Raw genomic sequence first — 15,160 nt, forward strand, 5'->3', positions numbered from 1 at the left:
AACAATTCCTTCCACTTGATTGTTTATTGAAAAATCTATTTTAATCATTTATTGCCTTCGGGTAAGAGCATTCTCAAATGCACTTACTCTATACACTATATAGCATACTTCTCATACAATTAAAAAAAAAAAAATCAAAACACTTAAAAGTTAAATTTTCTGGTAAAAGCCACCTGTGCTTTAAAAATTCTGATCTGCACATATATGTATATATATAGTTGTTGTTCAGAACTTCTTATTTGCTTATGGGATTTTACTAAATTGAGGAAAGTGATTAATATATAAGCTTCATGTAACAATCTCTAATGTACAATATACAATATCAAGATTTCTATAAAAGATTTTTTTATTTATAATGTCCAGAATGCTAGTGTCAATATTTGAAATGAAAGGGAAGCAGGATATCTAGTTCGTAAGACTGGTTAGTTTTGTGCCTTTGGCAATTTCCCTCCAACTTAAGTCTCCACTGCCCACCAATAATCTAATTTAGCGATAAGGTGCTTCATATAAGAGATACTTCTTCCAATGCCTCTCCACCCATCAGGCTCAGAGGAAAGGACTGCAAATGAGGGAAGGCTTTTTTATTTCACAGGCCAATCTCACTGCACTTTGAAACTGCAGTATCCTGCCTTTTCTGGATGGGATCAGCTAGAAACAAACACTGGGTTTCATGCCTGGAAAACTCAGGGTCTGTAAACCTTCCCTGTGACTTTAGTATTTTTCATCAGCTCTTACCAGGAAATGTGCTATGCGCAGGTACCTTGGCACTGGAACTTCTGGAGACGAAATAGTTTCTGGTGTTTTCCTGGGTTTCATTTCAACTAAACATAGCTCAGGCCGGAGCTAATTAATCCCTTCATGAGAACAACAAAACAGAATGAGACACCTTTTTTTATATAACTATTTTTTTAGCCACACCTGAATGTTACTGTATAACATTAACAGAGGATGCAACACACTTGAGAAATACATGGGCATTGCTTTTTCACAGTGAGTTATTTTTATTACAGAGATAAACAACCATGTACCACAACTGTCTGGAAAATCATGATAAAGACTGAGATATGTGTATTTTGTTATCACTTCACAGTCCCAAATGAAGCTGAATTTTGGTGGTCTCAAACAAAATGCCCAGGATTTTTCAAAAGATGGTATCCCTTCTGCATTTTCTTTTGCATCTTAAAATCTCCATGAACATTTGCAATCTTTTCAAGAACTGAGAGCTTAAACATGAATTTCAATTGTGAATGATCAATAAGGCATTTGTAACATGCAACTTGCTGTCTGAAATGACAGTGACATGATTTTATTTTACCCAGTTTTCATTTTTCCTGCTGACAGAGATTGCCTGATAAACAAGTACTCGCTGCTATAGACCATACTTACAAATTGGACAATTTTTGCCCGTTCTCTCTGCCCGATAACACCTGTACCTCAACTATCTTTGTAAACAAACTGCAAAATAGGACACGATGATAGTAAAATCACCTTCAGACAAGTAAGACGAAGCCAAGACTACAAATTATTAAATCCAAGCACAGAGTGATACCATTGTATAAAGTGTGTTCTCATAAAGGAAAAGGAAACTGTTTCCCCATAAGCAATTGCCTTCTAAACAATTATTAATGAAATTGGAATATTTCATTTTAAAGAAATGTAGTTAAGACTAAAATCATCACAGAGTAAACAGATTGCTTAGACAAAAGCTTAGCCACTCTGTATGTTACTATTAATTAGAAATATTATAAAGGCTTGTCTGACTGCATGTGTAGGGTCTAAGGATTTATAATTCAGCTCCAAATTTGAGGTTTGACTGTCCAAGCTAATCCCAAGGACTGCTGCAGAGAGGTTGCATCAGGACACCCGCAGGGATGGTTAAACCACAATTTTGAGTGACCAACCCAGTCTTCAGAGTTTGACCCTCTGTCTGAAAAAATTACTAAATGTTAAAACATGGATATTTCAATATTTGGGGCATAAAGACCTATGGTGGTTGCCCAGAAGCTTTCTAATATTTATTTATTTATTGTGTTGCAGGATATTTTAGTGTTTTTGTGTAGATGTTGGACTCCTGTTTGACAGAGATGGACTTGAGCCAAATAATTCAGATTTTAGTAATTTAGTAAAGATTCTCATTCTAGTCTACATCTAAGACAGCTGCTTTAGAGAAAACAGATAACATTATTTTTTTGATTTACATGCAGCCCATTAAACTGAATTACAAAAAAATGCAATTCTTCAGAGGAAAATTAATGTAGAAAGGTCCCAGTTGGGTCAGTGGAAGCTACAAAATATGCAAGGATATATATTTGGAATGAGGTGGTGATATCATAAATACCATCTCCTTTCTTCTGCACTAATAAGGAATTAGAAATTGAAAAAACCAAGAACTAATTTGCCACAATGCTGCATAAAAAGTTACAACCTCTCTTGGAATGATCAATTAATCTCTAGGCTATACTCATTTATACCTCTATAGACTGAGAATATCTCAACCAAAAGCAACTGGCTCAACGTTTTTGATGGGACTATTCCAGATTTATACTGGAGTAACTAAAGATGGAATTTAGTCCTTAAGATATCAAAGAAAAAAACCCAAACAACCAAGAAACTGGAAAAAGATGTATTTGAAACATATAAAGTCTTATTTGTTCCTGTACTTTACTGAAAAGGTTTGGGCTTTTTTTTTCCCCCTCACACTGGGAAGTTTTAGCTTAACACCACGGTGATATGCACTATAATTTATTTCACTGTCAGGTTTCCAAAGATTTCACAAACATTTTCTTGGAATAAATGTTAGGGAAATATTCCCAAAAATGCAGAAATCAATATCCATGAGAAAAAACTATATGGAACCAGTCTTATTTATTTGACTTTGTTTATGATGAGAGAAATTTTAGTGCTCTAATTATCATTATCAGCACACAAACACCTGCTGTTACTAGATGGTGTTTCTATTAACACAGTGTGCCACTTCAATAGTTTTCTGTCGGCAATCCAAAATCAAATTACTTCTTGTCTGAAAATGATTGTTACTTGCTGACACGAAGTGCTTACTGTGTCTGTCATTTTCTAACCTTTTATTTATGCAAAAAAAAAAAAAAAAAAAAAAAAAAAAATATCAATAGCCATTTTAACATTTTGTTTAATACTGTTTATGAAACCAATGGCCATTGAGCTGTCTCAGTGTCCTCTTATTGTTTTTGTGGGTTTATGCATCCCAGAATCCGTTGGGATCCTGTGTCCTTTGTGTGTCCAGGTGCGAAGTTGTCTGCAGGGTCAGTGATCCAGGTGATGTCTACACTGCCCTTGGGATCAGCAACCCATTTAGATTTGGATTCTGTACTGAATTTAATGTGGAACTGAGCAATCCAGAGCTACTGGTTACATGGATGAGACCCACCAAATCAATTTTTTAAATATTATTTCTATTCTAGCAGGTGACCACTCCTGGGGAAGGGGGGGAAACCTGTATTTACTGCTAAGCCTGGGCAAACATACAGCTATAAATGCTTGAGAAAACGTAAGGACTCGACTCAGCCACAGAGAGTTGTCAGGGAGTTAACACAGCCTTAAAAGTTCTCTTTCAAAAGATTTCAAAAAGATTGAAAAGAATATCCTACTGTTTTAAATATAATTACACCACAACACAGTTATTTTTATGCAGTTCCTGTCTCCCGCTGCCTTCTGGGATTAGTCTTTATTTAGTGATGATGAGGAATTGTATCTCATGTCCTGGTTCGACCTCGAAAATCATGTCAGAAATTTTGGCTCAACGTTATTCTCTTGCTATGTTAGCTTGTTAAAGACATGCATTTACCAAAAGGGCAAATCCTGCTGGCAGGGATGTTCCCACTATAGTCAGTGTCCTTTCAGCAAGCACCTGAAAGCAGCAAAGTGAACAACACGCTCTGAGTGCCTGCTCCTCCTTTCTGTGACTGCTGCCTCTAAAGCAGATGTTGTCTGCTGTATTTTGGAGCCTGCTGTAATTTGATCAAATCCATAGAAGATCATGCCAAAAAAGTGACAGATAGTCAATGGATGGTATCGTCCCTAACTTGTTATCTGTCTGGGGCCTGCTGTAATCAATGCTTCTGTGCCGAGTTCCAAAACCTTGGAGTCAGATCAAAACACAACACTTCTACAGGGGACAATTCTGTCTCCTTTTCAAGTGCATGTCAAAGCAGGCTCCACATAGGCACGTGAGTGCTTTCTGTGCATAATTGTTGAAAGAACAAAAAATATTTTAATTCCTACTCTTTGGTAAAAAAAAACATTGAAGTATCACAGATCCAAATCTGAATTTACTCTCAGGCCTAACCAAGTTTTTTGGGCTGATTTTCCTTTACAACACAATTATAATGGAAAATAAAGCAACCTGAAAATATGCATTTCATTTCCATTGTATAAATACTTTGTAGACATAATTCAGAACTTCACTATGGGCATATTGAATGGTGGTGAAAAATTCAATAGTATTTGCTCAAGCTGAAAAGTGGTTTTAGATACGATGTTTGAAATCTCTCTGTATTCCTTCTTTGCAGAGCTTTGAGCCCTTAAATCATACCATTATGACTGTTTGCACCTACATCCTAAAATATGGTCCTCATATACTGGTGCCAGAGAAATTTAGACTTGTTTATTCAATTATAAAGTTTACAATTCACATCATGTGTTATCTAATTATACAGTCCAAGTCAGTTGTATTTGGGAACAGGAAAAACACTACATGAATTCTACAACTGGCCTTTCTCCCATCAGCTCTTGCTTTTGTCCAATGCAGAAAAAGAAGATTCATGTGAGGTGAAGCAGCAAACAAAACACCCCCCAGCCACCATCACTTTTCTTCTGACTATGGCAAGAGCTTGATTTTGCTGCCTCAGTCTTGGAGCTATCGGCTTTTGCTTCCAAGAGGAGTGGGTGACACCAACAGCCATCCATGGAGAGCAGAAGTATCTGTTCTTGCCTGCCTCCTGACTTTCTTTTAATCAAATATTAATTGGGTGCAGTCACTTCACTACTCACAAACAGTATCTTGCAGAAGTGAAAAAAGTTAATCTTTCATGCTTTGGGGAAAGGAATAAAGACTGATCTGCTGGTGTGAAAGCTTGCAGGCAAAATAATTGTATTGATAATAGTAATTATTATTAACAGAAACCACATAACTCAGATTTACTTGGGTACATTCATTTAATCATGTAACAAATTAAAAAACTGAACTGCAGTACTCACACAGAAAATTTTGTAGCAAAAAGATTAGATCCTACATGGTTTAGAGCTAATAAACCTACTATTTACTGATGAAGTCCAGAGGAACCCACCTAGTTTTCATGAGACATACTAAAGCTTTGAAACCTTGGGTGACCTTAATTTTGGAATGCTTTTGTTTTATCATTCCCACAGTTTGAGACTCAAGTAAATAATTTAAAAATCTGCCTGGAAATTCAGTGTCAGAAAGAGCTTTTTTTCAAAACTAAAGCCACGAAAGCAAACATTTCCTGGCAAATCTGCACCAATTTCAAATCAACCATGTCCATGACTCATACTTCATAAAATTTAAAATTATGTATTCTGCAGTTACGAAAACCTGTGAATAGCAATTTGACGCTGAGATATTTGCTGAAAGTGGATTTCAAGACTTTAAATTCTTTTAGTTGTCAGTCATTCAGACACAAGAAGTGATACAACTCATTTGGGAAACAAGACAGTGATTTCTTCAAATGAACTTCATGCACTGAGTGCTCATTTTATACAGGAAAGGAACATTAGACCTTCTCATCCATCACAACCAATAGGGCTGGTAGTTAAATGCTACAAATCATACCCTAAACAATGCAGATTCTTGATCAAGCTTGCCAAGACCTATTATTGTAACTTAAAAATGTTCCCTTGATTCTCCTTATAAATCTAAACAACACTTGGCATATTTGAATATATTTGCTTTTGCCTATTGACCTTACAGTCCCTTTACGAAGATAACAGGATTTCCTTAGAAGTTGCCTTGGGCATTTCTGCAAGGTCAAAAGCACATAATGCACAGACAGGGATAAACCTGCTTTGAATTACTGCATCCACTCATGCTCCAGTGGTTCTGCAACCCTGATGGCAACAAATGAAGCCTGGTGTGTTGGGAATAACAGCACTTAACTTAGAAAGCACAGAAAGGGTACAGTCAGAAAGAGCCCTTGACATGTTGTTAAACATTTACCATCCTTCCTGAGCACCTACACCACTAACACAGACCAAACGGGAGTCACAGAGCAACAGGGGAAGTTGACAGAACCACATTATTGCCACCACGAGAGACACCCCAGTCATTGCACTGTGTTGGTGTTTTGATAGAATGAACAGGGGATTCAAGGCAAGATTCTCTCCCTTTGCCAGGAGGTTCTGAAGAACTGAAACCATTTGTCTCTTATCCGAAGTTATTTATGGTGGGTTTTTTGGAAGCTTCATTTGGTCTAAAAATAAGTTATACTTGATGAGGACTCTACTTGCTATTGCAAAGAGGTACCTGAAAACCATCAGCAGACAAGATTCTGTTCCTTAAATAATTTTTGTCACTTAGAGACACTTTCTAGTTCTTATCTTCTGTTGAAATTATAGCCTTATTCATTTTATAGTATTAAATCAAAGGGCAAGCACACTCTGGAAGGGCAGCTAACCTCAGGGCAGTTTACAGCTCAACCTCTGTCTCTGGGTAGCCGAGCTGAAAATCAGCAGCTATCATGGAAGCATATTGTAAAGCTGGGATACTGCTGTGAATTATGAAGCACATCAAGTGTTTTGATAAATCAAAGGAATCTAAATGGGCCTAAAACAGCAAAGAGTAAAAGCATTAGGGCTTGTCTTCTTTTCCAAAATCTTCCATTAGTACCTTCACAGAGACCTGTGTTCTACCTCTCAGACTCTGATTCAAAATTCCATTTAAGAAAATGAAGAACATGATCCTGCCATCTCTTCAAAGATTTAACCTTATGGTAGAAAGATTTTATTGTTGTTATTTGCCATTAAAGGTAATAATTCTGGTGTGGTTTTCTTTTGCTTGCATTCGTGCTATGTTATTAATGTCTCCATAGTAGCAGTTAGCACTGTGAAAGGAATTCCAATTTTTAACATGATTATTAATCTTCATTTTCATCCTGAAAGCTGGGATGTTTTTGAAAGAGCTCAGGGAGGAGGAAGGAATAGGACTCAGACACTGCAGTCCATTGTTACCTCTGAGCACATAGATTGCTTTTCTTTGATGCTGCTGCCAATTTTATTCACAAGCATATAAAAAAAGGTCATGACATTTAGAATTACAGTACTTTGGAAATTAAATGTTCCTTTAAAATTTTAATTTTGGAAAGTAATTTATCATGGAATAATATTTGAATATGATTGAATGCATATGTAAAGATTAATGCAAACTGTCTTCAAACTGGAAGTTCACAACCACGTATGTTTAACCTTGTTGTATAATAGGCATAACAACATTGAAGTGTGAGCTCCAAGAGCTGCATTTCCATTTTGCTGGAAGCATTTGCACTGTTATTCTCCTTAGTATTTTTCCACTGGCATGTGGTTTATCTCTCTATCATCTTCTACTTAACGTTACACTTCACAAACCTGGCAACTAAATAAGGAGCCAAAATGAGTCCCAAAGGCCTGCACAGTTTTTTCAAGTCAATTTTTATGTGAGAAATCAAACTACTGATTTTTCAGCTAATTCAGCAATATTAATGATATGGTTGAAGCATATGAGGAAATAAAATAATTTTGTGTGAACCCTAGAGAAAACATTAAGATACCACATAACTAACATTCTAGTCAGAAGCTCCCAAATCAGAGATCTGGGGATTTGATGAAGAGGAGATCAATGAACTGCTGTCATGACCAGGTTTTGGGAGTCTCCCGTGCTCTGCCAAGGAATGGACTTACCCATCTCACCCACAGGATCATCAGATCATTTAGGTTGAAACTTTCAGATCATTGAATCCAGCCATGAACCCAGCACTGACATGTCATCTTAAGGGGTTGGTCAGGGCTTATTTCTCTAAAGCCAGCTGACACTACTTGTTCAGCAAAAAAAGGAATCTTACAAAAGGCAGCAGTGCACTATGGAAATTTTTTTGTGGTTAGCAACTAGAATTCATCATTTTCTCATACACTAAGGAAAGCTGGCTGGGCCCCAGGCTGCAAAGGGCAGACACACACAATTCCAAATCCCTCTTCAGATACTACTAAATTGCACCTGCTTAAAATTTATGCTGGTGTGTAGAATTTACTCATGTTTTCTCATGGAAACTCCTGGGAGCACTTTGTTAGAAGACTGACAAACTCTAAAATATTCAGTTTGAGACTCCATTGCACTCAGTGGGTCAATTGAAGAGACAATGCCTGAAGAAAGGAGACTGAGGAAGATAAAAGAAGTCTTTAACTGGAATGTTACTGGCACATTCAGAGATCCAGTAGAAAAGCAAGTTATAAAGCACCTTTGCTATTGATTATTGGATTTTCAATTCCAAATCCTTCTGTGGACATTTCAGCACATAATAATAATAATAATAATAATAATAATAATAATAATAATAGTAATATCCTTGACACCTTGTCATAGCAGGAGCATTGCTAGTTCAAGTTTGGCCACTTAAAAAAGCCTTCAGGAAAGTTGCTCTGCAGATCACCCAATTCATTAAATAAATGCTTTGTTGGCTGGAGTTAAAGTTTTGAGTCAAGCAAAACAAAAGCCTGGGTTTCAGAATACATATACCCTGTCAAATTGCATTTATCAAGATAAGGGTTATTAGAATCTTTTTTCTCTTGTGTGAATGAAATTGTAAGCTTGAAATGTCACTGAAGATTTATTAATCTGATACTCTTTCTGATAAGGGCAAAGAAATAGAAAGGGCAGAGAAAAAGAAATATTTCTTGTAGCCTGATAAGGGCTAAAAGAAATAGAAAATATGAATAAGGCAATTTATCAGTGGGCATTCTGTAACCAAAAGATTCAAGCCACACAAAGCGATACTACAGTTATATATCAACTTCAGAACATTGCCATCTACAACACTTGCTCAAAGTTTGAGAGCTGAGCAGAAAAATGTTTGCAATTTTCAAAAAATTATATGAAACCTGAATTTTCAAAAAGTAGGCTGGAGTAACACTTGTTCTAGAAAGTACATGGAGGCCTAATGTGAGCACTGGTGCTGTGCTATAGTATACAATGTGTGCAGGGAGAGCCACCAGCAGGATCATCAGTGTTTTCAGCTGAGGTGACAGGGCCTGAACTAATCTGAAGAAGAAATGTTATTTAAACATTTCTTCCCTGTTTCTGTGCCTGCTACTGGTAGAACATGTCCACAGTGGGAAGGAGAAAGTGAAGAGAGGTTCACATATATTTGGGGTCCAACAGACCAACAGCTTCCTGTTTGTTATACTCCATGTGATGCGCAAGACAAACAAACACATTTCACTGCTTAACCTGACAGAGCAAACCCTGCCTAAGTCACCACTTTGCCTTTGTGAGCTCCCAATACAGGCAGGAGCCCAGCAGCAGCCAGTGAGTTAAAACTTTCAGCGCTCCTGAGAGAGAGGACACCACCAGACTCAAAACCAGGCCTAAACACAGGCTTATGCTCACTGTGCCAGCTCACCAAACATCTGCACTCATACCAGGAAAACACAGCCACAGGAAACAAACTTCTTCCTTCCAAAGGGCTTTCCTCATAGCAGGGAGGAAACTCTTAGACAGAACCTGGCTGTGACATTTCCCCTTCTGCTGCTGGAGTTCTGCTTTTAGTCAGTCTCTTCTGATAGAACTAATTCCCTTTGGATGGGGTTACTCTGAGACAGTTTATGCTTGCTTCCTTGGAAAAGACCTGGGGGAGTGAATTAGTTCACCAGGCTTTCAGACCTATAGAGAGAACTCACCAGAGAGCTGGCAGGGAAAAAGGCCATTTGTGCTGAGACTCCAACCTTCAGTTTGATACAGCATCATTTGCAATGACTTTGTTATTGAAACAGATCTATACATGAACACAGATACATATGTCTATTTAACATATATTTGACTTCTAATGGTAACATTAATAACAATAAAAATTAAAATGATAATTCAGATCCCATGTAATACACGTGTGACTTTAAACCACTTTTTAGTTAACACACAGTCTGCTGATTTTTTTAACTCACAAAATAATGAACCATCAAGTAGTATGTTTTCATTTCTACCTTCTTTTACAATTCTTCAATATTTCCATTTGAAATATTTGCACTTAAAATTGAGGATCATTAGCCAGAATTTAGTTTTCCTATGAGACTCTCTCAAACAGGAGTTAGTTTTGCAGCAATTAATGTGTTTGAAAGCACCACCTGCTTAGAAAATGATTAGTTGTACCTTAGCTCTTTCTCAGAAAGTCTCACACAGAAAATATACCAGTTAAGAAAAGTCTTTCTTACATTTTTCTAAGAACATAGTAGAAGCCAATTAATCTGCCAAGATTTCATTAACAGCTCCACTTACCAGTCTTCTCTATCTTGTGTTTTAAACTTTCAGGTCCTGGAAGGCAGGGACAGGGACCTTCACATCGAGCTGTGATGGTTTTGCCAGAAGTACATGCATGAAACTCCATCTTGCACTAGAAGCATAAAAAAGATCAAGAATACTAATTAGGACAAGACATAAAATAGCAACTTTGGATTAAATGAGAAATTTTCTTATCAGTAATGTCATTGGATAGATTGCAAAACTTCAGTCTCTATTGCAAATACTTTTATAACATAACACTGACTATTCCTAGCCTTCGCTGTTTGCATTACATACATTTTAGTTCTGACTTTCCTCCAAGAGCTTTGTGCCTGTGTAGTTGCCCTCCCTTCAGTGACTGCCCCATGGTTATTTCCCCATTCTGTGCCCAGCAGCACCAGTGGCTGGAGACTGGACTCACGTAGTAATAAATGAAGTGAAAGAAAACAGCACAAGGCAGCAGAAACACAAATGTTCTCTTTGGCTTGATACCTAATGAACCAAGTTCAGCTCCATTTTTTGCTTATTCAAGCACTGCTTTTACCAGACCAGAATCCAAGGGCTTTTGATACACAGGGGACCATTGCCTGTGGTGCCCGGGCTGGCCCTCCTTCCTGCAGGGATTGCCCCCTGCCAAGGAAAATGAGAATGCCAGGCAGTAAAATCCCTTTGATCTGAGTTTTAGTAATGATTAATGCTATGATTCATTTAAAAGCAGGCCAACATGTTTACACAGTGGGACACAATGTATTTTGACACAGCTGAAGGACACAGAGCCTGAGTCCATGGTGTTACCATGGAGGATGCAGTGGGCAACTGGAGCTCACTGAGCAACAGCCACTGCTGAAATGCACAGCATCAGCCCCTGTAATTCTGGTCCAGTGGAAGCCAAGAGAACAGAGAAGGATGTTGTTACAAGATAAACCCCTCTTGCTTTGAAAGTACTGCAAATATCTTGGCTTTGCCTGCGTTTGTTTTTTTTAGAAGGGCTCATCTTTGCCCAGGCTTTAATCTAGCAGCAGGAGTCCATTATACTGTGCCTACATCCCACCCTGCTGACATTATCCCCTCGCCGTTCTCAACTTCAGTGCATCAAGGTGCTTCTGTGCTCTCTGTGATGTCCTGCCCTTCTCACTTAGAAAATGCATGGCCACACATGAACGTGTGCAAGCTTAGCTTGCATTTTATACCGATTTCTTGCAAGACTGAAGGAATATGTACTTATTTTTCAACTGTTAGCTCCACAAATACACTTTGCACAGAGCACAAAGACATGAGAGAAAACATCAGGAGGAAAGGAGAACAGGAGGAAGGAGAACACTGAATGCAGTCCTGAAGGCAATGACTTTCTGCAGCAGATTCTGATAGTCAATGCGTTATTGAGAACACAGGCATAAATCTTCTTGCTGCAGCTGGAGTTGAAAATTTAATCCCTTACAGAACATCAATTACTTACATATTTTATTATGCATAATAAATGTAAATTATGTATCTAAGCATTAGCAATTATACTTCAAATACCAACCTTTAAGATGGTACAGCCTATTTCAAGCCCATTACTACGTGCAGTTAAAAAAGAAAGAGCTTTATACTTACAAACAGCAAGACAAGTTTTTCCTCAGCTTTCCATACAATTGATAAAAATGACAACCAAAAAGGTAAACATAAACCAAAAAAGAAAGGGTTCCTTAGAAGGGTTGTATTATGTGAGGGCAAGGAGGAGAGGCCAGCTTGAAGATCATAACGCTGCAGTCACATGTGAGTAAGTTTACACCCATGATTAACCACATTATACTCCCACCATGCTTGTTTGGGATGTTTGGTGTTGGGGGATGAAGATTAAAGAACTCCATCATTTTAAATATTAATTTAGGGTTATACTAATTACTTTTCAACACCTCATGTATGTAACTCTTTATTCCTTCCCTAAAGGAAAACATGGAGATATCTTACTTTCCATGTGATGGTGTGCTTACTCACTGTAATAACCTACACGAGTAGCTCAACTTTGGATTTAATGACTTTGCCTAAGCCTCGCTAAGTGATATTCAGAGGCAGAGTGGCCACAGAGGATGTCTTGTGGAGCAATAATGACTTTTTGGATTATTCTGCCACTGGATCTACAGCCTATAAGGAGCCTGCTGGCTTTCTCCAGACCATGGACAATAGAACGATACACAGTACTTGGAAAAACTCTCAGTCTTTCATACCACAGGGACATGATACATTTTGCAGAGATGAGTCACAAAGCTCCTTGCAGTTTGGGGCTGGTCCCTCTCCTTTCAGGGGACTCATTTTTCCAGTGATATGATTGGATATGCCTCGACTCTCTGCTGAGCTGCTCTAGTAGAGCTCCCTGGGTCTTGCAAGCTTTGTATTTTTCTGCAGCCTCCCTGGTGTGTGAACTGCATTTGTTTACTCTGAACCCCAAGGCCCACATAAACATCTCTAAACTCTTTTACTGCAAATGGAAAAGCAGCTCTGTTATTTGTTGCTAAATGTATATGGAGATCAATAAAATATATGAGGGGAGAAATGGTTGAACATATTCATGGAAAATTCATAAATTAATTTATTCAACTAAGATGTGGGAAATTACTGCAGAGTGTGTTTTGGTTAAAGTGTTCCCCTGAGAATCCACTACTCGTATAATGATTCCCTCTTTATTGTCAGTGAATCTACAGCAATGTGTTTTGCATAAGCATTCACATTTGAGGGAGAAAGAAAATAGCTACATAAAATTTATTCCTAGCTATTTTATTCTTGTCTGTTAGTCTTCAGCCTCCAGTCCCTGCTAGAGGAGAATCTAGATTTTTTTTTTTAATGATATAATAAAACAGCGTATCTCTGCCTTTATACTGGCTTTCAACTTCTGGCAGCCAGGTTTTGATCTAACCTGCAAGTAAGTAATCCTGTCGAATAAGTTACTGTGATCTTTCCTGCGAGGGTGTATACTTGACTAATGAATGCTTTCATGGACAGCTTGGTACAGCCCAGTGCATTAATGCCATGAAGAGCTTTGCATCCTGACACAAGCAACACATGGATTTGCTTAAAATCCAGCCAGGTACAGCAGCACATCCTAGCCCTGGTAGCACCTTTCAGTGGCAAAGCAGGTGTAACTGAGATGTAATTGCAGGTGTCTCAGGGGGCCTGGGACATCCTGTGTGCCCAGCATTGCTCCTGTTCATAGGGCACAGAGAGGACAGACAGAGCGCTCACAGCACCCTGGGCAACCTCACAGCCGCCAAAACAAACGCCGGGGAAGGGGGTGAGGAGAGAACATTCTTTATCCAGGGATCCCTCAGGGGAGGCTCTCTGAGACCCCTGTTTGGTCTTAGTGCAACAAATCAGAGAGTATCCTGAATTGGAAGGAACTCACAAGGATCATCAAAGACCCACTCCTGATTGATTCATGATTCAAAATCTATAAATGAAAATTTCTTGTAGTCACGCTAATAAAGGAGAAAGTATTAGGTTCCAAACTTCTGTCCCTTCTATCATTAATTTAATAGGAATTAAACAGGAGGGTATGTAGGAATTAGCAGACAATATACATGACAAAGATAAACATGAAGTCTCGTTTGAGAAAGAGTGAACACTGAAACAGGAGGTTAAATTTTATAGTATACTAATTAAGTGTTAAACTCCTGAGATGTTACATCATATTAATGGCAGTGGCTCTAAACCCCTGTTGTTGAACAGTGCTCTTGCCTGGGAGACACTGCATTTTTAGCACCCTACAGCTTTTTACATTTTCACCAAGAATGATTTCAGTGCAGTGCTTGTTTTATGGTGCATCTTTTGTTCACTCACAATATGTGTCTTCGAAACTACACATACAAATAACAAAAGCTCATTATTTTCTACCTTATCTTTTACCCAGCAGCTGCCACAGGCAGAAGCTAAAATTTCCTAAAATTATAGCATGTATATATTTTTAGTCCAGAGTTTCTTGATATCAATAGTGTCTCCTACATATCTGTCTTAGCAGATAATTAGAATCCATTGGAATTCAGACACTCCTTTGAGAGGGGTTGTTTGTTTACAAGCTTTACAGCAGTGCTTGCCATTGCTTCCTTAGCTGGGACTCTTATCACTATTTTCTTTATAAGCCTCTGCTTCCAGTTTTCATCAGATGGAAAAAAAATATCGTATTTGGAACACACTCAGATCAAGTATGGGTTTTTTAAAAACTTGTCACACCAAAAAAAGGTTCAGTATCTTTTCTACAAATCCCAAAAGAAATGTCAGATGATGCACTCCCATTGCATTCTTCTGAACACATACATTAAGTTTTAATGGGAATTCTCCAAACTTTTCAGGCTCTGAAAACCTGAAAATCCTGAAATAAGGATTGAGAGACAGCAGTCAACGACATGAATTCATGTTCATTAAAAAACCAGACACTAATGTGAAATTGTGAGGTGAATCTCAGATTCTGGACTGTGGGACAGGGTTGTGTAGTCCTTTAGCACCTCCCCTCCCCGCCGTGGGTTCTGCTGCCGCTTTGCTGCTCTGCAAACCAGAGCCCCTCTGTCCTGGGTGTTAGCAAGGAGAAAGGCTGCCCTGGGACACAGTGCCCCAGGGTGGGCACTGAAAATACGGGCCAAGCTCTGTCCCCAGGACTGACCACTTGGGCAGGCTTCT

General features: G+C 38.3%; 1 protein-coding gene across 1 annotated transcript in view; it reads right to left on the reverse strand.

Moving 5' to 3' along the window:
- SPOCK1 (SPARC (osteonectin), cwcv and kazal like domains proteoglycan 1) overlaps positions 1–15,160 on the reverse strand; it is a 274,711-nt gene that overhangs the window by 43,384 nt on the left and 216,167 nt on the right. The window contains exon 6 of the mRNA XM_082291284.1: positions 10,508–10,622. Within this exon, the coding sequence (XP_082147410.1) occupies positions 10,508–10,622 (115 nt within the window). The remainder of the gene's footprint in view (positions 1–10,507; positions 10,623–15,160) is intronic.

The sequence above is a fragment of the Coloeus monedula genome, assembly GCF_965178545.1.
Source record: "Coloeus monedula genome assembly, chromosome: 15".
Lineage (NCBI taxonomy): Eukaryota > Metazoa > Chordata > Aves > Passeriformes > Corvidae > Coloeus > Coloeus monedula.